Source organism: Rhipicephalus microplus, chromosome 4 (genome assembly GCF_043290135.1).
Source record: "Rhipicephalus microplus isolate Deutch F79 chromosome 4, USDA_Rmic, whole genome shotgun sequence".
NCBI lineage: Eukaryota > Metazoa > Arthropoda > Arachnida > Ixodida > Ixodidae > Rhipicephalus > Rhipicephalus microplus.
In genome coordinates, this window is record NC_134703.1 from 213705085 (window position 1) to 213729958 (window position 24874).

The 24874-nt window shown below is 43.6% G+C and overlaps 1 protein-coding gene across 5 annotated transcripts in view; it reads right to left on the minus strand.

Moving 5' to 3' along the window:
- Positions 1 to 24874, minus strand: part of LOC119172976 (alpha-mannosidase 2C1) — a 538513-nt gene that overhangs the window by 60801 nt on the left and 452838 nt on the right. For all 5 annotated transcript variants that reach the window (XR_012895065.1, XM_075893986.1, XM_075893985.1 and 2 more), the window contains 2 exons: positions 19042 to 19152; positions 1465 to 1654 (listed from right to left, as the gene is read on the minus strand). Coding sequence is in view for 4 of the 5 variants with exons in the window: in XM_075893986.1 (XP_075750101.1) it covers positions 1465 to 1654; positions 19042 to 19152 (301 nt within the window). In the remaining variant the exon portion in view is untranslated. The remainder of the gene's footprint in view (positions 1 to 1464; positions 1655 to 19041; positions 19153 to 24874) is intronic.

A 24874-nucleotide genomic window follows, 5' to 3' on the forward strand; every position in this document is an offset into this window, starting at 1 on the left:
TATTGTGAACTACAAGCGCATGGCATACTGTCGGTCAAGGAACCTGCACGACGAGCTGACATCATCTAGGACACCATCCCCTCATTCCTTCCGTTTATTCTGATTGCAGTGCTTCTCGTTAAACGAGGTGCAAGGTGAGCACTCACAGCATCAGCTGCTATCAGAATGGCATCAAATTTTACAATGAAAATTAAAGAGAGCTTTGACTGCGAGACCAATAACTGTGTCCATTTGCTGGAATCTCACCTTGGAAATTTCAATATATAGGTCAAACTTAAACACCATTAAGATTACGTTTCAATAACCACAAGGCACACATGACAATATATTCTCACTTGCCCCTTTTGAAGCACATCAGCATGCCAGGACATTCGCTTGACAAACCATTAACAGTATTGGAACCTGGTTTTTGATTCCAACAAGAGAGAAAAGTGCGCAAATCCTTCTTTATCTATAAATTTAGAGACGTATCATCTCATATTAATGAAAGCGCTAGAAAGCTGACACTTATGGCCATATAATAGGTAAGCCCTTGTCATATATTTGCTAATTAACTGTATTTTTGTATTTTGTGTGCTTGTTTAAAACTGTTCATAATCACTTTTTCGGCGCATCTGGTTGTGTCCATTTCCACCTCTGGCACAGTCTTTACACTTTATACATCACTTTTTTTTTTAGTTGGTTTGCCATACTTACCGTTGGTACACTTCATTTGTTACACACATTCACTGTACATTTTCACCGCTGTTGCTGTTTTCCAATTTGTTACTGTTATTTTACACTTATTTATGTTAGACTTTTCAAATGTATTCAGTTATCACATTTCCAGTACTTCATTTTTTTGTAAATCTTCACTGCCCATTTGCACTGCTGTTGCAACCCCCCCCCCCCCCTTTTTTTTTAGTTGTTGTGATCTTCTTACACCTATTCTGTTAATCTCTTTTGATGCGTCCTGACGCACCTTGCTCATTGCGCAACCTACAAGTTCCACACAGTGACCATATATTTCCAGTGCTATATTTATGGCATTCCTTCATACATGAGTTCTCACGTCCAGAAGTGCGTGCTTAGGTTACTTTGTTGAAAGCTGTGCCTTGCTCGCAGTTTTTATGCGAAATATATCGCACGAGTGCCTACATTTATTGTTGGCTACGTGATACTATACGCCACGTCTATGACGATAGTAGTGTAGCGCCCGTCGTACTGGTGTATAGAAGTGCGTTTTTGCTGGAACTGTGTATTCCCAGACGAAGGCAAGGCGTTGAAAAAAATAAATATTTTCACACATTCGTCATTTATCAACCCCCCCCCCCCCTTCGTATATATTATTCCACCGGTGACATTGATAGGGCCGAGGCTATAAAAGTGAGTGCAAGGCGCCTCAACATTACAGCGCTTAATGTTCAAAGCTAGTTATTATTTGCCTCCAGTCGATGGAATGCCACATCGCAGCAGTGCACTCACCTTGATGCGGCATGAGGGCGTAGGTGAACTTGTGGTGACCCATATCAGCTTCAGGGTCCGGGCTCTTGGGTGCTCGAAGCAACGAGAGCCGCATGACGTTTCCGTGGACTGCATGGCCATACTTGCACGTGTTCAGCAGTGCAACGCCGTGACCATGTTCGCTGAGGTCAATCCACTTGTGGCCGTACACCTGCAAAATATTGCCACATTCGTCGTGCTTCCAATGTGTTCACCACTGCACTGTAAACAAAAATATACCCAGCTGGAAGGAGCTGGGGAATGATGCTGCCGCTCTGCTTCGGTAGCCTCACTCAAACCAAAATGTCTTCATCATCATCATCATCCTGACTACATCCACTGCAGGACAAAGGCCTCTCCCACGTTCCGCCAGTTAACCCGGTCCTGTGCATGCTGCTACCAATTTATACCCACAAACTTCTTAATCTCATCTGCCCACCTAATCTTCTGTCTCCCCCTAACACGCTTGCCTTCTCTGGGAATCAGTTAGTTCCCCTAATGACCATTGGTTATCTTGTTTACGCGCTACATGCCGGGCCCATGTCCATTTCCTCTTCTTGATTTCAACTATGATATCCTTAACCCCCGTTTGTTCCCTAATCCACTCTGCTCTCTTCTTGTCTCTTAAGGTTACACATACCATTTTTCTTCCCATTGCTCGCTGCATCGTCCTCAATTGAAACTGAACTCTCTTTGTAAGTCTCCAGGTTTCTGCTCTGCAGCTAAGTACCGGCAATATACAGCTGTTTTATGCCTTTCTCTCGAGGGATAGTGGCAATCAATTTATGTTTAGATGTGAACCTATTTCAAACTGTTTCTAAACATACACGCGGTACCCATGTTATAGACCTTTTTCTCACGAACGCTCCTGAAACTATAAGTAACATAGAACACCTGGGTGGTTTCAGCGATCACCATCTGCTTCAAGTGACGATAAACATAACACCACCCACGGCAGGTCCATAACAAAGCGAATTCGAGACAACAATGAAGGCAATTTTACTGCAATAAATACGAAACTGAGAGCATTTTTTCAAAGCACATTGTGGACCTCATTTTACAATAGATCTGTAAAAGAGAACTGGTTGTTGTTTAAAAATGCTTTGTGCGCCTTGGTAGACAAATATGTCCCACTCGTTTCTATAACAAACGATAGATTAAACCCCTGGTTTACAAAAAAGCTCAAGCGCATGAGGAGCAGAAAGAAACAGCTGTATAATATCGCCAAGAGCCTTCGAATCATCCTCATGGCAGAATTACAATTGCCATGAATCTTTGCCAAGATTCTGCCATGGCAAGAACCCTTTCTTTGCCATGGCAGAATTACAAATGCTATCTTAAAACATATTGCTCAGCTTTAGGCGAAGCTAAGGACAAATATTTCTCTAATGACCTTCCTGAACAACTTAAAAACAATCCAGCTAAGTTTTGGAAAATAATAAGCCCCAACCGCGAATATATTGATATCTGCCTACACAGCTGCAGCAATGTTCCTCTTCCAAATAGCGAGTGTTCATCAGCTCTTAATTCCTTCTTCAGTTCCGTATTCAGAAAAGAGGACACTTTAAGCAAACCTTACATTTCTGATTTCAGATACCAATACATGAAACCTATAGATATCACATTAAAAGGACTATCATCACTCATAAATAACCTTAAGATGTCTTCTTCTTGTGGCATAGATGGCATAAACTCAAAAATGTTACGAAGTACAGTAACAGTGTCAAGCGAAATTCTTCTTCACATATTTAAGCAGTCACTCGCGACTGGCCTCCTTCCTACAGACTCGAAAATGGCAAATATAATATAGGTACTTAAAAGTGGCAATAAATCATCATGCGAAAATTACCGACTAATCTCCTTGACATGCATTTCTTGCAAGTTACTGGAACACGTTATCGCCTCGCAGATCTACAGACACCTTGAAACTCACAAGTTCTTTTTTCATAATCAGCATGGTTTTAGAAAAAGCATATCGTGTGAAACACAGTTGCTTGAATTTGTTACAGACCTACACACTAACTTGAACAACAACCAACAAACTGACTGCTTTTTTTCTGGACTTTTCGAAGGCGTTTGATGGCGTCCCACACTGTCGCCTTATTTCAAAACTTTCAGCTCTTCAATTGGACTGTTTCACTTTATCATGGTCCAGAACTTTCTTTCTGATCGTTACCAGTTCACCATTGCAAATAACTTCTCGTCCTCCTTAACTGAAGTATCTTCTGATGTACCACAGGGAAGCGTCCTCGGTCCTTTGCTCTTTCTCATCTTTATTAACGGTCTTCCACATAACGGGTCCTCCTCTATAAGAATATTTGCTGACGACTGTATTGCCTATCGCACAATAGTTAATACAGACGACCCTCTGGTTCTTCAGCACGATCTCGAACAAGTTAGTAACTGGTGCAGTAAATGGCTAATGTCATTGAATATGTCAAAATGTAAACTAATGTTATTTACTCGGAAGCCTATAACTTCCCTACATTTATACAATATAAATAAAGACATTGTTGCAATAGCTACACAATATAAGTATCTAGGCATTATATTCACTACAAATCTTTCTTGGTCAGAATACATCACCTGTGTTTCAGCCAAAGCCTCCCAATCTTTGGGTTACTTGCGACAAAACCTAAGAAATGCTCCTTCGAATGTTCGCAAATTAGCATACCTTACCCTCGTTCGCCCTCAACTCGAGTACGCTTCCCCTATTTGGTCTCCTCACCAAAAATACCTTACTGACATGTTGGAACAAATTAAGAACAGGGCAAGCCGCTTCATTTCTAACGATTACAGCTATCAATCTAGCGTCACACAAATCAACCTAAACTTTCATTGCAATCATTGAGTACTCGACGTGACATTGCCTTGCTGACACTGTTTCACAAATTCACTCATTCATCTCGAACAACACTAGCATGCTTGAAAACACCCTACTTCACATCACACAGGCTTCATAATCACTTTAGCTATACCCGCATTTACGGATCAACACGTGAATTCAACTGCTCTGCACTTCCACGTGCAGTCCGATGTTGGAATTCCCTGCTGGATAGCATCGCATGTCTGACAAACAATAATGCTTTTCGTAACGCACTGACCAGTTATCTGACCTACGAGGTGTAAAAATGTTTGCCATTACTGCAGTGTGCTCTTTTCGTTGTAACCTTTTTGCAGTCTCTTATTATATTGCACCGTAGTGTCGCTTATATATTTCTTTATTATCTGTTTTATCTTTGCTAGTGTTGTTGATTTCTTTTTTATTTTGTACTGCTCTTCTTATTATGTGATCTGCTACATGACCGCTGTTCATGAACTTTGTCTGTTTGTAACTACTACGGAAGTCCACTTTTTGTACTCACCTTCTTACACAATGCTTCAACGAAGGCCTGTAAGCTATTTTTAAATAAATAAATAAATAAATCTACCTGTCATAATTTGAGAGTGCTTGCCAAATGTGCTCCACCCCATTCTTACTCTCCTAGTTACTTCAATCTCGTGGTTCGGCTCCTGCCCTAAGTAGGCATAGATTGAAGTGCACTAATACCTATCTCAAAGCGCTGCTCTTTTCTGAGGATGTTGTACATTACTTTAGTATTCTGCAGATTAATTTTAAGGCCTACCTTTCTGCTCTCCTTGTCTAACTCAGTAATCATGATTTGCAATTCGTCCCCCGAGTTACTCAGCAACGCAATGTCATCGGCGAAGCGCAGGTTACTAAGGTACTCTCCATTAACTGTTCCCATTAACCGAAATGTACCGGTGGATATACATTCGTTTTCCACAGTTTTATTACAGTGGGCGACGGAAGAAGGAAACGGAGGAAAACGGGGCCAATTCTTTGTAGAAGGACTGAAAGTGGGCCCAGTTGTTGACAATACTTGAACATATTTTGACTCGACGCACGATGACGCAAACACAAAAAAAGAAGGAACAAACTGCAACATAAATTCCCTGGATTCGCTCCGGTGGTTCCTCCGCAAATGCTCCGGCGCATCGCTTATGCACCAGTGGATGCTCCAGAAATGCACCGGTACATTACTCAGTAGCTTTCATTGCCTGTTGGAGGAGTGACGTAGGCAGCATCTTCAGATGGCCGTTCAACAAAAACCAACATGGTGCAGACCAAGACAGTGCTGTGAGAATTGTGTGAAGCCTTCGGCTATGTTTGGGAAAGAAAAATAGTTCTGTGCCTCTTTTAAATATCACAAAGGACTACAAACGGCAACGAAGTTTGCCATCGACAGAAGAGAGTTCTAGGAACCTTAATCATGTGAAGGTTCCGGGTAGCGAACGATGCATTGTGAACTCACGAAAAGTGATCGATCCGGCAGTCGCTAGTGCAGCGCAAAACTGGCGAGTGATCTTTTCTCACCTCATCCATGTTATTAAATGCTAAGCATTTCTTAGCGAACTTCGGTGACTTTGAGCGTACCTATCTATCTTTCTAGCCGCTTACGTTTTGGTGCTCTCGTGGTCACCCCCAAAACTTGGTGTGAACCAAAATTAGAATGAAAGGATAAGATGGTTTGAGAAACATGGCACGCTAGTCAGGACGTGAATAATGTCACAATCTTATCACGTACGTCGTCAAACACTTCCCGCCCGACAGTGGCACATACCAACGGGAGGGTATGTGCCGCTGGTATAGGCCACAGGTGATTGACACTTAGTATCTACCCAGGAATGACGAGAACACACATGGGCAACTTTAGCGCGCGAACAATAAGAGATACCCGTCATTGGTAGCGTCAACCCAACAAATGCAAAGAATAATTGTGAAGGTCCCAGCTGAAATCGAACCCAAGCATTCTGCGTGGCAATGAAGCATTTTACTACAAAGCTACGGCAGGTCTTGGAACTACTTTTCAAGTACATACTAATCTTCATGAAACATCAATAGTGGTTGCTGTGCTGCCTACCCAAATTTATAAACATTACATATGTACTCCTTTGATACAGCCGTCACGTCGTGTTAACGTCAATTGTGATTAGTTGCCGTGCACTGAAGTTGATTTATGTAGCAGTGTCTAGGGCTAGCACCTTCGCGAGCATCAGCGCTTCATATCAGCTTCTGGTGTTGCTACTACGCATGTTCCAGTAGGCATCATTGCGGAAGTGCAAACAACTAGTTATATAAACATCTGCAACTCTTCAACTTTTCTCTGTGTGTGCAAAACTTGTACATATATTTAGCATCATTTCATGATGTGTCGCTAAATACAAAAATCTCAACACGGTCACTTCCTCTTCGCATGCTTCGGATAACGTCGATTCCCAGCATCGTGGGATCTGACGAATTTTTTCTTGTCAGGTGGTGCTAAGATGTGGTAATGTTGGGTTGATAATGAAGGAGGTTATCAATAATAGGCTAATTTTACAGAACACCAGTAAAAAAGTCAGTGGAAATCTCAATAGTGGACCACGTGTTTTTTTTCTTAGCATAACATCGATCACACCACTGTGATACTTCGAGCGCTGCTTAGGTACACAATAATAGAAAATATCATAGTTGTGGCTTGATTTAGTTAAAGGTTAATGACCGTTAGAAGTATACCCAACTGGTTAAAAAATCCTTACGGTCTTATCAGTATGCATAAATGGTAATACTTGTCCTCATAAAGACTAATAAACACCACACTGAGGTCTACCACAGCATATAATTTATTTTAATTTATGACGTAAACTAAACTATTAAACCATAAATAACTGAAATCAGCATTATTCTTTATAAATGTAGTGAATTGAGCCAGCACATTGTGCCTGGTACAGACGTTTAGAACGCATACACGCACTCATGTTAGTGAAAAAATTATTTTGATTGTTTAAGTGGTATCCGAGATATTATTCTAGAAGTATAAGTGACCGTTTTGGGGCTTGTCGTGCATTCAGATTAAGAAATAGAAGGGGAAAGGAGCTGATTAGATCAGTGATGAGGAATGCGAAAAGAAGTCGCTTGGCAAAATGGGTTGTGGGGCGCTTAGGTTTCTGCGGAAGGGGGGGGGGGGGGGGCGAGTTTTCGGCATAGTTTGAGAGTAAGAAAAAAAAACACTTATTTCTGTAACGCATTTGACAGCACGGCTCGAAGTCATAGGACGGAGGGAACATGATAGTAAAAGAAAGAAAAGTGAGGTCACTTTCTCCAAAAACTAGCCCTATTTCCCGAGTTGATGAGAGAGTGCTACAACGCTCTCTGAATTTTTCCACTTTTCAGTCCTGCTGCCATGGCCGTGAATCGGAAAAGATGAGAGCGAAGATTTCCTGACTAAACAGGTAAAACTGTCAAAATGTTTGCCTTCATGTACCCTTTCTCTGTGAGAACAAAACTCTGCTTTCTATCTCTCTCCGACGAACAGGGCTCGAATACGAGAAGTAGTTTTGACTTGGAAAATGCGACAACGCAGGCCTGTGAACAAAACATGGAAAAAAAAATTCTTGGAATCCTGCTGGGCATGTCGTGACGCCAATACGTGCATCACATTTCATGACCTCCAGACTGGTCGACCTTCTTTCATTTCTGTCAGTGTATGATGAAAGTGCAGTTGGCTTAGATGGTGTAATGTTTGTACCTTTTATAAGTTATTTTGTTACACAGTAACAAAGCTTTTTTATTTTGCGTTTGAGGCTGTTCCTTTTGAAGCAATACATTTTCATGCAATAACTACTTTGAAAAATGTTCACTACGACAAGAATCAAAACAGAGTGGTCAGTTCAAATAAAAAAAACAAGAACAACAATGTCAGAAGCCACTTCTATCGCAAGGAAGATTTAAGGTACGCTTTTCTTAATGACAAGCCGCAATGATACAAAATATAAGGGCCAAATTTGCTAGAAGTATGACGAAGAATGCATATCAGAATGCCACTGTAATAATTAGCAATTTATTAAAATAAAGAAAGTGCCATTACAACAGCAAATAACGAGGTCACTGGTAACATTTGCATTCAAAGCACGTCGAGTTTGTTCACACGCAGTACCGGCAGATGCGCTTTCAGCATTAGTTTCAAACATGCATTGCAGCGTTTCCTGACTAGAAAATTCATACTTGCCGCAAAGTGTTGCTGGCTACGGCAACACATTTTTGTCTTGAAGTTCTGTTATGTTACTGATAAATGTCTGTTGCGGTCAGCGTACCAATGGGCGCACGGCATTGTTACTTGATCTCGACAATCGCATTTCACAAATGTCTTGGCCTAATGAGTAAGTATCATACACCCCGCTTTAGGGTTAACGTCTCCGTGCCTAGATCCCTGGAGTGATTGACGCAAACTGTAGGTGGCCAACGTGGCCTTTATTTGTCGCTGATATTAGCTCAAGAAAAAAATTTTGAGGCTTGTCGGGCATTTTCACGCAGCATTGTGCAATTTCGACAAATTTGATGGCTTTGGCGCAGATCGGTGCATGACTGAAGAATTGTATAAAATGAGCGCAATTGACGCAGCTGTTGCACCCCTGCTTTTCTCTCAAAACAAGCCTCACCTTCAGATGCATTGTGTCGCATGAAGAGGTTGAGTGAAAATATCTCAGTTTCTTTATTTTGGAGACTTTTGGAGACATGAATCGTAATGGCCTGTATACTGGCTTTAGCAGAGTGTGACATTGGGCAAGTTGGTGCATATCTCAATAAATTACTTGTGGAGCAACTGATACTTGCAAGGAAAAGGGGAAAAAAAAAGAAACAGGATAGGGCGCCAGACTTTAAACTCGGTCATTTTTCGTCACATCACCCAAATATATACTATGCTTTCAGAATGCGCACAAAGAGGGGGCACAGCACAAGGGATTATCGCACATTTCTACCTAGAAACAGGCATTCCTTCTTGTACAGAGTGATCGACGAAACACAGACACATTTGTTGCTTTTACATTGTATGTAATGTGCCTCAAGTACTTCACGTGCTAACGTTTCCCTGCTTCGTCCCAACACATGTGTTTCTCGGAACAATGGTGTGCAGCCACACGAAGCACAATGTAATGACAAGTGTGAACCCATGCCATTCTTAATTGATAATATAAGCTTCTTGAGGCGATCATCAACACAGGGTCCAGTTTGGCCTATGTACACTTTGCCACAGCTCAACGGAATTTTATAGATAACACCCACTATGCATCGCAGAACTAGCTGGGCGTGCTTCTTATCGCATGAAAAGTTAACGTTTTGCGAACAAATGCGGGCAAAAAGCTTCGACAGCTTGTTGGGTACCAAGAAGACCACTATAATGTCATGCCTGTTAGCAACTTTCTTTAAATAGAGGGCAATTTTGTGCATGTAAGGCACAACCAGTGGTTTCTTTTTCCGCCATCCTCAGGCTGTCTGCTGCATTCTTTAAGCTTCTGGAGCAGAGATTCGGACACACTGGTTACGACCCTTAAGACCGTCGAAGAGAAACTGGCGGCAACTTGCTTTAAAATCTGCTCCTGAAAACTGTCGTCCATAATGTGCTTGCACGGCTTCAACAACGCCGACCGGACACACAATGTAGCAATGGCTCTTTTTATGGTTTTATGGTTTTCGAGGGCGCAGATTTGTCACGCAGGAGGTCATTGCGTGCACGAGGGCTATACATCCAGCACAAATGTGTAGCATTTAATGACAGGCTGATGTCTAAAAACTGCAAATGATTGACTTGAGGTAGCTCATGCGTAAACGTCAAGCCTTTCCCCTGCTAAATAAAAATGATAAAACATTCCTTACATCGTCACAAGCAGTCACCGAGTCATGGTTGTTTAGAAATACAAGAAAATCGTCAATTTGTCTAAAAACTTTAGGGTCAAAGCTCCAAGTCGAGGTTTGTAGCAAGTGCGTGGTCAGTAGTTGAAAGAAAAATGTTGCATAAAACAGGAGCTACGAACCAATGGCAATGCCTTTGCGCTGTACATAGGTAGAGTCATTAAAAGAAATAAATGTGCCACTCAAAGAAAATTTAAGCAGGGACAAGAAATTGTCAACTGATAAACCGCAAGAGTTCATAAAGTCAGTGCTAACATTGAGATCAATGCATTCTCAAACACAGGGAACAAGTTCAACGTGTGGCACAGAATCAAATAAATCCTCAACATCAATAGTAAAGGCGTACGGAAAAGCACTCCTACTAGAAAAATCTGTGACGACGGCTGAATTTTTGTGGCAAACGTGTCATCAAGGCAAAGCTTATTTATGTGCTTAAACGAGAGGGGAGTGATCAGGAGTTTCCATGTGCGCCTTTCCGTGACAATAGACCTGAATGACCTTTTCGGCTTGTGTGGTTTAACTGAAAAAAAAAAAAAAAAAAACTTGAGGGGTATTAATTTTGCACTCACCAATAGCTTTTGCTAGCTGGCGCAAATTCAGTTCCTTGCACAAAGATACAGCACGACTTTTAACCTTGGTAGGGTTCGCTGATGAACGGACAAAGTTCTTCTTAATAGCGCAAGAGGCCTTCTCCCGGTATAGGTCTTCTGGTAAAACGACAAAGCCTCCTTTCTTGTCCGACTGGAGAAGGAATAGTCCATTTTCTTTGAAGAAGGACACGATGTTTTCTGTCAAAAACATCTGTCGAGCTGTATTCTTATTTCTGAGGATTGTGTCAGCTCCCTCCAGAAGGCAACGACCACAGTCCTGTTCTTCAGCTCTCAAGGAAACGCGCCGGCTTTGAAAACAATGTAACTGCGACTAGGCCATCCTTTCCGGAAAGCGTCAGTAGCAGAAGGCCTGCAGCAAATCCTGTTACCACTCTGCTACAACTGTGGAGAGCCAGGGCACATTTATCATTTTTGCCCACATTGCCGAGCTGAACACCGCAGTAGTGTACTTGCCGATACTCGCCAACAGTTCGACAGAACCCGTGCTCCCATTGACGATGACCAGAATGGCCGGTGAGAACGCTCTGCTACCTTCCGGATGCGCTCACCATATCCAGCTCGTGTTACTACACCAAGCCACTGTAGTTTTGCTGACGCCACCAGAGGTCGGTCTCCCTGCCCACGGTGGGGAAACTGAAAGTAGCGACTTCTGGGGGGAAGGTTGCAAGCTGGCGAATTGCCGAAGATCCTCAACTGCTGCCAAAACACGTGAGAGACAACAATGACGATACTGCCGAGAAAACTGTGCGTGCCAATCTAGCTGTGACGATTGATGGCTTTGAAGTGATGGCCTTAGTCTACATGTGTGCAGACTTTTTCATCATGAGTTAACGATTAGCAGACGAACTCAAGAAAGTCAGGAAGGAATGAACGGGCTCTTATATCAGAAATGCTGGACGCCAGATAATAACACCCACGGAAAAATGTACAGCAAGGCTCACGATTGAGAATGTGGCTTTCGTTGCCACATCTGTGATCCTATCAGAGTGCTGCAAACCTCCGATACTGGGAATGGACTTCTTAAGAAAGTACAGTGCTGTGGTCAACATACATGATGGTGTGATTACACTCGCCGCTGAAGCGTGTGACCCATGATCCAGACTAAGAACCCAGGGTGTTACGTGTGGTCGACGACGACGTCTGCATGCCACCACTGTCATATAGTCTTGTTTTCATGTGTTGCAGGGTGCACTGTACTGAATGCGCCATAGCCGAACCCATCACTGCCTTTCTTTTCTGTCAAGGCATTGCCATCGCTCGTGACATCGTCAGCTCAGTGAATGGGCGTGCAGAAGTGCTTCTGACTAACTTCACGAACGAGCGCCAGCACATCGGTAAAGGCTGTGGCATACCTCGAGGAGCTTGACTACTCTCACGACTGTCTTGTTACGCAAGAGGAAGCCACAGCACAATTAGCTCTGCATAAATCAACAGTCGACATCGGTCTGAGTCTAACACCGACTGAAAGATGCCGTCTTATGAAGCTGCTCAACTAGTTTAAGGACTGCTTCTCATCGACGTCACGAGTAGATCGAACGCCTCTGAATAAACATCGCATTATTACAGAAGACATAGCAAGACCAATCCGACAGAACCTATGTAGCATCGCTCAGAAAAGACGTGAGGTAATTCAGCAGCAAGCCAAGATGCTATAGGATGATGTAATCCAACCATCAGAGTCCTTGGGCACCACCAGTGGTACTCAGGAAAAAGAAAGATGGCAGCTTGCGTTTCTGCATCGATTACAGTAAGCTGAATCACGTTACAAAAAAAGACGTTTATCCGTTACCGCGGATCGATGATTTTTTGGACATACTACGACAGGCGCGCTACTTCTCGTCAATGGACCTTAAAAGCGGGTACTGATTGACTTGTGGGGTTTAATGTCCCAAAACCACCATATGATTATGAGAGACGCCGCAGTGGAGGCCTCCGGAAGTTTTGACCACCTGGGGTTCTTTAACGTGCACCCAAATCTGAGCACACGGGCCTGCAACACTTCCGCCTCCATTGGAAATGCAGCCGCCGCAGCCCGGATTTGAACCTGCGACCTGCGGGTCAGCAGCTGGGTACCTTAGCCACTAGACCACCGCGGCGGGGATTAAAAGCGGGTACTGGCAAATAGAAGTAGATGAGCACGACCGAGAAAAGACTGCCTTTGTGGGGCCATACAGGCTTTATAAATTCAATGTTCTCCCTTTCGGCTCAGCCCCAGCCACATTTCAGAGACTCATAGATACCATTCTGTCCGGTCTGAAATGGAAAACATGCCTTGTGTACCTCGGTGAGGTGATTGTTTGTTCGACCACGTTTGAAGAATATCTAAACCAGCTATTGTCAGTCCTTCAAGCCATATGATCCGCTGGACTCACACTAAAACCGGAGAAATACCACTTCAGCTTTTAAGAACTGCAGTTCCTGGGACATATGGTCAGTCGCCAAGGTGTGAGGCTTGACCCAGAGAAAACTGCAGCTGTCGCAAAGTTTGCAAGGTTTGTTGATAAGAAAGCCGTCACGCATTTCCTGGGTCTCTGCGCCTACTACCGGCAATTTATAGCAGACTTTGCACACATCGCCTCTGCACTCACCCGCCTTACAAAGGAAGACATCGCGTTTGTATGGGCTGAAGAGCAAGAAGCTCCATTCAACAAGCTGCAGCAGCATCCATAAACTCCACCCGTCCTCCCTCACTTTAAGAAAAAATGTTCCGACAGCCATCCATACAGACACGAGCAATGTGGGCCTAGGTGCCGTTCTTGTCTAGTGCCAAGACAGTGCGGACAAAGTAGTTGCCTATGCTAGCAGAACGTTGACATATGCCGAGTCCAACAACTCAACAACGGAGAAGGAGTGTCTGGCTGTCATTTGGGCAGCTGCGAAGTTCCGTCCGTTCTTATATGGCTGCGCTTTCCAAGTCATAAGCGACCACCACTCTCTTTGTTGGTTGACCAACAAGAAAGACCAATCCGGATGTTTGGCACGATGGAGCTTACGGCTCTAACAGTACGACATGGCCGTAGTTTACAATTCTGGAAGGCAACACTTAGATGCCCACTATTAGTCAAGATCACCGATTGAATCCCCGGCTACAGAGGATGATGAATGCACAAGTTTTTTAGTAGTTCTTGATGCGGCTATCATTTCTTGGCAACAACAAGGTGATCGGGAGCTCAACTGGCTCATAGAATTTTTGAAAAGATGAGCCACCAATGCACCGAGAGTGTTTTCGAAGAACTTATCATTATTCTGTTTACAGGACGGAATTTTCTACAAGAGGAATTTTTCGTCAACAGGTAGATGCTATCTGCTGCTAGTTCCTGAAGCTCTTTGCAGCTATATTTTACAAGCCTGCAATGACGAAGCCACTGCGGGTCACCTAGGTTTCACAAGTACACTCACACTCGTCAAAGAAAAATACTACTGGCCAAGAATCGCAGCAGAGGCGAAACATTATGTCCGAACATGCATTGACTATCAGCGGCGCAAGGTACCACTTGTCAGACCCGCTGGGCTATTGCATCCTGTGCCAGTGCCATAAACTCCATTTTCTCAAATCGGAATGAATCTGCTGGGCCCATTGCCAACATCAGACAGCGGCAACAAAGAGTGGCGAGTGGCGATGGACTACCTCACCTGATATGCGGAGACCATGGCGATTCTGAATGGCACTGCAGCTGAAGCGGCACAGTTCTTCACTGAGAACATTGCCCTAAGACATGGTGCTCCGGCTGTCATCATAATAGACAAAGGTATCACACTTACAGCCGAGCTTTTGTGCACTGTGCTTACGCTCAGTGGCACAGCACATAGGAAGATGACAGCTTACCACCCACAAACGGATAGCCTTACAGAACGACTTAACAAGACGATCGCTGACATGCTTTGCATGTACGTCGACGTGCAATACAAGAATTAGGACCGAATCTTGCCGTACATCACATTTGCGTATAGTACAGCACGCCAGGAAACAATAAAAATGGCGCTGTTCGCAACTAATTCATGGCAGAGAAGTTACTACAATGCTTGACGCCATGCTGCCTTATCGTTGGAATGATTCAAAGACAGATGCCGCAGACTTCACTGATCGTGCCGAGGAAGCAAGGCAGCTTGTCCGCGTCAGGATAATCAACCAGCAGCAACTTGACACCCAACGGTACAACTTTCACTATCGATTTGTCGCTTATGAACCAGGAGAAAAAGTCTGGGTTTGGTTTCCTGTACGATGCCGAGGCCTCTGGGAGAAACTTCTATGCGGATACATTGGACGCTACTAGGTTTTGCCCTGTCTTAGCGAAGTGACATACGAAGTCGTGCCCGACGCCTCTTCCTGTTCGAAACGTCGCCAGGATCCGCCGGAGACAGTGCACGTGGCTCGCATAAAACCTTAGCATTCTGAATGATGTAAAAACACGCTAGCCGCATCTCTACTTGTTGAGCATTGGGACGACGCTCACTCTGACGGGAGGGTATTGCTGCGTGCATAGCTGCGTCTAGCTTCGAGATAGCGACGACAATGAAGGTCGTGGATTTGCACGAGAGGCACAGCGCAGGCGAGTCATTAAGACGACAATCTTAGCGGCTCTCTTTTGAGAGCGTCTGTACGAGTTCTACTCTCCTTGTTCCTAAATAAACCCCCAGTATTTTACAACCCGTGACAATAAATTTGGGAGTGTTTCCATTCCCGATGAGGTAGGCTGCGTTCTTAAGAAAGGGCCGAAGTTTTGCCTTCAGCCTGAGGTCTCTGCACATAAACTTCTGGCTCTGAACCGGCACATTTCCTTGAGTGCTGAAGAACAGGACCATGATCGTTTCCTTCTCGAGGGAGATGACACAATCCTCAGAAATAAGAGTACAGCTCGACAGATGTTTTCGACAGAAAACATTGTGTCCTCTTCAAAGAAAATGAACTATTCCTTCTCCAGTCGGACAAAAAAGGAGGCTTTGTCGTTTTACCAGAAGACCAATGCCGAGAGAGAGCCTCTTGCACTATTGAGAAGGACTTTGTCCATTCATTAGCGAACCCTACCAAGGTTAAAAGCTGTGCTGTATCTTTGTGCAAGGAACTAAATTTGTGCCAGCTAGCAAAAGCTATTGGTGAGTGCAAAGGTATTACCCTTGAAGTTTTTTTCGCAGTTAAAACACACAAGCTGAAAAGGCCATTCAGGTCTATTGTCTCGGAAAGGCACACATGGAAACTTCTGGTCAGTCCCTTCTCGTTTAATCACATAAATAGACTTTGCCTTGATGACACGTTTGCCATAAAGATTCAGCCGTGGTCACAGATTTTTTTAGTAGAAGTGCTTTTCTGTACGCCTTTAATATTGATGTTGAGAATTTATTTGCTTCTGTGCCACATGCTGAACTTGTTCCTTGTGTTTGAGAATGTGTTGATCTCAATGGTAGCACTAACTTTATGAACTCTTGTGGTTTATCAATTGACAATTTCTTGTCCCTGCTTGAATTTTCTTTCTTTTAATGACTCTACCTATGTACAGTGCAAAGGCATTGCCATTGGTTCGTAGCTCCTGTTTTATGCAACATTTTTTTTTTTTCATCTATTTACCACGCACTTGCTGGAAACCTTGACTGGAAACTTTGACCCAAAGGTTTTTAGACAAATTGACGATTTTCTTGTATATCTAAACAACCCTGACTCTGTGACTGCTTGTGACGATGTAAGGAATGTTTTATCATATTTATTCAGCAGGGGAAAGGCTTGACGTTTACCCATGAGCTACCTCAAGACAATCATTTGCAGTTTTGAGACATCAACCTGTCATTAAATGCTACACATTTGTGCTAGATGTACAGCCCTCGTGCACGCGAAGACCTCCTGCTTGACGAATCTGTGCCCTCGAAAACTGTAAAACCGCAAAAAGAGCCATTGCTACAATCTGTCTTTGGTCTGCGTTGTTGAAGTCGTGCAAGCACACTATGGACGACAGTTTCAGGAGCAGATTTCAAGGCAGGTTGCAGCGAGTTTCCTTTCGATGGTCTTAAGGGTCGTAACCAGTGTGTTTGAATCTCTGCTCCGGAAGCCTAAAGAATGCAGCAGACAGCCTGAGGATGGCGGAAAAAGAAACCACTGGTTCTGCCTTACATGCAAAAAATTGCCTTCTATTTGAAGAAAGTTGCTAACAGGCATAACATTCTAGTGGTCTTTTCGGCACCCAACAAGCTGTCGAAGCTTTGTGCTCGCATTTGTTTGCAAAAAGTTAACTTCTCATGGGAAAAGAAGCACGCCCGGCCAGTTCTGCATTGCATAGTGGGTGTTATTTATGAAACTGCGTTGAGCTGTGGCAAAGTATACATAGGCCAGACTGGACATTGTGTTGATGATCGCCTTAGGGAGCAGTAAAACCTCGTTAATTCGAAATCACTGGGGCCGCAAGAAAGCTTCTAATTAAGCTGGTTTTCGAATTAACAATACATACAAAAAGTGGGATGCAAGGAACTTAGAGCTATTCAAAGTAATTAGTGCTCGTCGTTTGCTGTGCCGGCTAGCTTGCGGCTCCAAAGGTCATGTTTTCTAGCAATACCTGGTCTTTATTTTGCCGTAAGCATAGAGAAACAGTGAGCCTCGCTGCTTCCACCAAAGAAAAAAAAAACGGAAAAAAAACATGTGGTCGTAATTGACTAAAATATGCAGCTGCAGAAAACGACATCTTCACTGTAACACAGTAGTGACATGCGAGCAGAATGTCATTTGCTTTTCGTTTCGTCAGCACGTCATGATGCGACCATTTTCACATTCTTTCAATTATAATTATGAATTTATTAATGGCCAGTATGATGAAGCTCACGATGTGTTTTGGCTGGAAAAAATTATCTTTGAAACTTTCGAACTTAGTTTCCGAAGTAGATGTTGCTGGCAAGAACTCTGCCAGCAGTGCAAAGACACGAATTGCTGGAGCAACCGAGAATCGGAGGTTCGCATACATCGCGATTTCTGCAAAACTGTCCTTTATTATTTTTTTACAATTCCAGAAAAAATGGGTAAACCATGACTTGCTGACGTTCCGAGAAACATGCGATAAGCTGCCCGCACGTCATTGCATGTTGCAGTGAAGCACAGCTCGTTTTCTGCAAGCGCACGTTTTGGTTGACCATGAGACCGTTTTTTCTGTTTTTTTTTTTTTGCGCTGAAAGCAGCGATGCTGGAGTGCTTCAGCTGCCACTCATTAGTATCAATATGTTGCATTGCTTTGTGGCTATTAATATACGCCGTTCCGCGGATTCGCGGCGAAATCGGGATCTGGAACATGGCATCCGAAGTTTTCGAATTAACCGGACTGGTGCAAGCCGACGCTTCAAATTATCCACTCAAACTTACACTGCAAAATACGGGACCGCGGAAATCTTTTGAATGAAATGGGATTTCGAAATGACCAAGTCCGAATTAACGAGGTTTTACTGTATATTATCAATTAAGAATGGCATGAGTTCACACCTGCCATTTATTACATTGGGCTTCATGCGGCTGCGCACCACTGTTCCGAGAAACACGTGTTGGGACAAAGGAGGGAAACGTTAGCACGTGAAGTACTTGAGGCATATTACATACAAAGGAAGGGGAACAAATGCGTCATTGTTTCGTCGATCACTTTGTACAAGAAGGAATACTTGTTTCTAGGTAGAAAGGTGTGCAAGTGTGCTTGCAGCAAGTGTGCAGCAGGTGTGCTTGCAGCAGTTACCCAGCAAGTGTGCTTGCAGCAGTTACCCAACGAGTGTTCACAAAGGCTCTCAAAGGCCACTCTTCTAGCTTTCGCTGTGACTGTGCTGCCTCTCCCAAACGCCTGGCGTTTGTTCACATTTTTTTAGCACAGCGTAGCCAGCCAGTATGCAAACTGACTGACCTCTCCATCTTTCTGCCATTTTCATCTCCTATGAAGTTAGCAACATGAAATTTTCAGTTGAATTCATGAGTTCCGGAAAACGCATTAGATATTTTTTTTAGTATGTGGGAAGAAACTCGGTTCATGTATAGTGCTCATACAGTCTTTGTATCTACTTGTGCATTTTTTTTAATGGTGCCGCTAACAATAGGAGTTCAAGCAACAAACTAGCCTGCCTTACTGCTTGGACCAATTAAAAGTCCACTAAGAGTCCCGACCCCAGCCCATGAGTCAGGCATGAGTCAGGCATGACTCAGGCTTTCGGCATGTTCGTGTATGTCCACACTTATATCCCTGACAACAGCGAGCCACAACTTACCTCGTATTTTGCCCAGTCCCATGACGTGTTCGAGTGGGTTGGTCGTTCCACGTTCCCAAACTGGATTTCGTAAGTGGCCCGCCGAGACAAGATGTTGACTGGAAATTCCACCTTCAAAAAAAAGAAACATTGGTAAAGGAAACGGTTTAAAAGTTGCAATATTGCAAGGTGACCACATTTTCATTCTCTTCGCATAGACACTGAAAATATCTCAAGGCATCACTTGAAGCGAAGCTGTACAAAATTCTTGCTGCCAAACATTTCAGCCAAATTGCAAGATTGGTTGGTTAAGTAGACAGACAGAACCATAATTTCAGCTAAAAACCAGAGGAAAACAATGAGTTTCACTATACTTCCACATCAAGCAGCTGCGCAGTGAACCGGTTTTTCCGGTCACTTTAATCCAAGTGCCAGCTTAAATAATCTGCACACTATTAAAATAATCTGAGCGCCAAACTATTTAATTTATGTGCAAAACATTTAATCCAATCACCAACTCAATAAGGTCGTGTGCCAGTGAATTCAATCCAAGTGCCACCATGTTTATTCCAATTGCTAACGGCTTTAATGAAGGTGTCAGCCAGTTTAGTCCATGCACAAAAAGCAGAATACGGGGCGTAAAAGTTTGTAGATGAGGGCTTGGCTCGGGTGGAGTCACCTTAATGGCAACGAAAGAAAAAGCAGGGACATGTTAACGATTATGTTTTGTTCGTCACTAACGCTCATAATTGAATTTGTATAGCATTGCATGACCAGGACAGGTGATGTAATGCAAAGGGCAGACTATGGTTATAGGAAAGCCAAAATACATACCAAGATATGAAAAACCCGGCCAAGGGCAGTGATAGGTCAAGAGCACGTACATGCTTGAGTAATTAGGAGGCCCTCACAGGGCAGAGTGAATCAGAGATAATTCAAAGAGATTTTCGTCCTGCAGTGCACATAAGATGTAAACTAATGATTCTGATGTGAACAATGGAAGTCATATTCTGCAATCACATTAGCTGTTATCTTTTTATTCAAAAAAAATTATGTGTATCCGATAAAACACGTGTGTTTCAAGCAAACACGCTTCAGCAACACTAGCATCGTCTGTGACATAAAAACAGGAGTACTCCTTTGATGGTTTTATGAAAAAAACTTAATTTCATATGAACCCTAATAAATACAAGTTCAGTGTTTTAAATGGTTATTTCTGATTAAAGAATGGATGAATATCATCTATCGGTCACTATCATTATCACAGGGCCAAGAAGACGACAGCAAATAAGCAGCCAAATGTCATCTGCTCAGCAGACGACATGAGTCTGCACACGCAATGCTGTACACGATCAGCCAGAATAATGCAGTAGCGATGAAGCATAGACTAACATGTACTCTATGTGCAAATACATTTAGTACCCGTAAGTGTAACTAATACACAGGATTTTTTGAACTTGAAGTTATGAAACCAAGGCGTTAGGGGGAACTAGCACTGTACCTCCTTTCGTTAATGCTAGCATGTATAGGCAAGTGAAAAGTTCTTCCTGTCGCTCCACGTTTACATTATTCCAACATTTAGACTGTATAAAGTGGCAAACCATGTGTTTATGGTGCATGGATTAAATTGACTGACACCTGAATTAAAGCTGTTGGTAATTGGATGAAACATGGTTGGCACTTGGATTAAATTCACTGGCATACGGCCTAATTGAGTTGGTGCTCAGATTAAATATGTTGGTGCTTCAATTAAATGTTTGGAGCTCCTCTTTTGTGTCCCAGTGGTTGAGGGCAGGCACTTGGTCGTAGGTCTCCTGCCAGGTCTCCGGGTCTTCGAATGATGACCCACAAAAAGTTGGTGGCTCCGCTCCTTTGGCTGATGCATGAAGATCGCAAGATTGGTTATCATTGTCGCCGCACTCGAGCTCATGGCCTTGGTCTTCCGAGCTTTGTCTTGTAGAAGCCTGTACTCCGGTGGTAGATATTGCTGCGTGAGGCTTCTTTGCTGCTCCTGGCTGGTGTTTGTGTCTTCTCCGCGACATTGGCTGGGTTCACGGCTTGACGGGGGTGTCCGGTACATGAACGAAGCCGTACCTTCACCAGATGCCACAAGGTCATGACTTGGACGAAGGAAGCAGACTGTAATTACAAGATGAAACTGTTTATTCAGCTGAACTTGTGGCTCAGAGACTGAAGGTCACAATACAGCAATGCCTACTGGCACTGATGGCGCCGAACAGAGCGACAGCCATCGATCAACTGACAAGCTGCGAAGCGCGTTGGCACTAACACTTGACATCGAATATTCTTGCATTATCGCTAGCGGCGATGTAGGTTTCAGAATAATCTGTAATGTTCACAAAGAGGGCGTAATCTTAACAAAATGATCAACTGCAGTCTTGAAGCCTCTCGAACACTGTAGAAGCCGTTTGCGCTGAAAATAACTGAAAATAAAATGGGGCGATAACAAAGCTTGAAGTGAGAATGCGGCAATATTTTAAAGATGATAGTCTTTCTTGAGGAGCTTCGACAAAAAACTTTGGTCTGTCTGACTATTTGTCTATTTGTCCACCCTTTGCGATCCCCTAAAATCTAAACGGCACCTATCGATAACCGAAACCGCCGACCCCATCTGTAGCGCCCACTAATATTGTTCAAGGTTCAGCATTCATACTTGTGCAATTGTCAATTAAAAAGCAATTATTGCGCATATCTGAGGCACTATAACAACACGTCAATAGTCTGTATGAGTGTCTTTTTACAAAAAAAGGCAGACATAAGTATTTATAAGGACTGTAGCGCTTATCACGCTGCGCTGACGATGCAACGCTTACACGAAAATGCAAGTGTTTCCAACGCTTTGCTAAGACTGCACTGCACTCCCTAAGCATGCTCACATGCTCTGCATGCATGTTTGTCTGGTCGCCCTGCACGTCCAGCCTCACCTGTGACTTTCACCGAAAATTTAGGAAGATTTGAAGAACATTTTCACTGCATGAATCTCACCATAACCCAGAGCGTTTATTCGACAACCTTTGCGGGTACAAGTGATTTAAGCTGCCAAAGACAATGTCTTTGCTCTACTGCGTGTCAATGGTGAATGGCCGCATTTCTATGACATTAAAAGTAAGGTGACGGCGTGAATCATATATGGATGTTACTGGTAAAAAGCACATTTGCTGTGGCAGTTGTGTCTTCTCGGATGATGTGTGTGTGTGTGTGTGTGTGTGTGTGTGTGTGTGTGTGTGTGTGTGTGCGCGTGCGTGCGTGCGTGCGTGCGTGCGTGTGTGTGTGTGTGTGTGTGTGTGTGTGTTTTTTTTAATTCGATGGCTTGGATGCCAAGCTTGTCGTGTGACTTTAAATGTATTAGGGGGCCAGTGTGAAGAGCCTAACTTACATCTACCCTGTTGACAATGTTCAGTTTCATAAAAGTCTTACTTTTGCCGAGGTTTTCATCGGAAGTTAACAACGTCGCATCGAAAGATCAATGCTACCTCGAATTTTTTTTTACAGTTCCTTTGAAAGCAAAATGATGCGCACACAAAAAAGGTATTTTATACTGACTTCGACCATGCATGATTCCTGCAGCGCATGAATGTTTCATTTCAGACAATATTCACACCTGATCACGCAGCATGTTCACTGATTCGTATGTCGCTTGGTATTCGTCATATTATACAGTACCCACTAGAATTGAGCATGTTTTGGTTACAACGAGATTTGTCCCTGATAACTGCATCTAATTTCACAAAACAATTGAAAATTTTATTGCCGCCTTCATTCTTTTTTTCCCTAGTTTTCATAGTGGCAGGTGTATATTGTCCGCGGCTCAAGTGCATGCTAGGATAAACTATTTCATGTGCCAAAACTATGCTATCAATAGAAGGCACGCCGCGGTGTGAGACTCCAGAGTAATTCCTGCCACCTGAGGTTTTTTAACGTGCACCTAAATCCATTTGAAGCGTAAGGCAAGGTGCGATGACGACAACGAAGAGAGGGTACAGGCACTGAGTGCCACTTCTTTTTACATTGAGCGTCATGCAACCGCACGCTTCAAATATGCAATACCAACACGCCCCTGCCATTCTTGCATGTCAAACTAAGCTCAGTGCTACGTTTCGCGCCCATGAAAATGCAGCTGGTGCACGTGCAAATCGAACTCACGACTTTGATCCTAGCATCGCAACATGTCAGCCCGCTGACTTATAGGTGTCGCTTGAAAGACCTGAACGTATAAACGCTCAGCGCTAACACATAGTATAAAACTGTCGACACTGAGTAGCGACGAAAAGTCTACAGCCATCAGCTGAATAAAACACTGGCAGGGCTCACGGTACGATATTTTAACTGTGGCATATTAAGCTAGCAAGCTCCGTCGCTGTCGCATTACAAATGATTGTCTCTGAAGCCAGTGCCCAATCTGGAAATGTACAGTGGTTGGCTATCTGCTGTGGCTTCAATTTACCATTGCACTTTCATTTTATGAGTTTGGCAATCACGTTTATCCCCGTTCATAGTTGGTAACATTGTGCAGATAAAAAATTCTTCAAAGTGACACGACCGCGAAAGTACTGACAAACTGCCATAATTCACTCTTGAAGCCTTTGCTCCTCGCACTGCTTGCATTGAAAACAGTAGGACTTCACGGGCAGTTTACAGCTCTAAGTCATTTTTATTGTAGCAGCTCACAATGCAGCAGGGGCGTTTGCCTGCTTTCCAGGATGACGAAGGAGCGGCACCCATAGCGTGCACAATGCGAGATAAGATAGCCTTAAAGCACATGTTTTCTGTGGGCTATTGATGGGAAAACCAAGCAAGTGCAGCCCGTCCGAGTGATCGGAGCTTTACCCTCTCTCCGCTTGGTCGTCAAACGGCGCTGCGCGAACTTGAGCCTGTCTTGCCTATTAGGCGTGAGGACATATCGTGGCACCACCATGCAGAGGCATCCCTGTGATGTGTGTGGTTGGATTGCTCTGCTGCCCTCTCGTGCACAGCCCATAGTCGCTTTCACGTCTCCATTTTAAAAATTATTTTATTCTCGTACTTCACTGAATGAAATCCGTAAGGTCCTGCTGTAGCTTCTTCCCTGACTGTACGGAGTGATAACTAACTGCCCTAGGAAAATGTTATGCTTCTCACAATGCCTGACTGCCAGTGTCGTCTGCTATGGCCACCTAAATGAAAAAATCATGGCAGCCGAGCGTGCCGCCTCTGTAAAAGGTGACAACTCATTCCGTGCTGAATTGAAGCATCAAATGGGCATTAATGGTAAAGAAACTTATCTTTGCTGCAAGAAATGTGTGCACCCACGCTGTTTCATTCATTGTAGGTTTGGATCTAAAGACGGGCCGCGGTTAACATGACAAGCATGCGCAAATGACATTATGTTTACTACACATAACCCTACGAAGCAGAGCGTAAGCGGATTCTCCGCTTTGTGGCTAGTGATCAAGCATTCTTACAGCCGCATGCAGCCGCAACTTTTCTTATATGATTGCGGGCAAACGTGAAAATTACGCACGCACATGCCTCATTCAAAGTTGTAACTTTTCTCTGTGGCACAATCCTAATAATTATTGTGCCGATTTCTACTGTGGTCACACGTTGCACATTCGATCGCCATCTAACCACCCATGGGTGAAAATTATGAATGATTGGTTCAGTTCCGCAGCTTCTACAAAGCGGTAATTTGTGATTTGAAAATGCGATCAGCCAGTTGTATAGTTTTACACCCATGAGCATGCTGCCAGGTCTTGCGTACCGTGATATAAACTGCAATTTCATGTTTCAGTAAAATTGCCTGTGCCCATTTTTTTTTGCAGTTTAAATGATAAGCTGTGTGATATTTTATGGC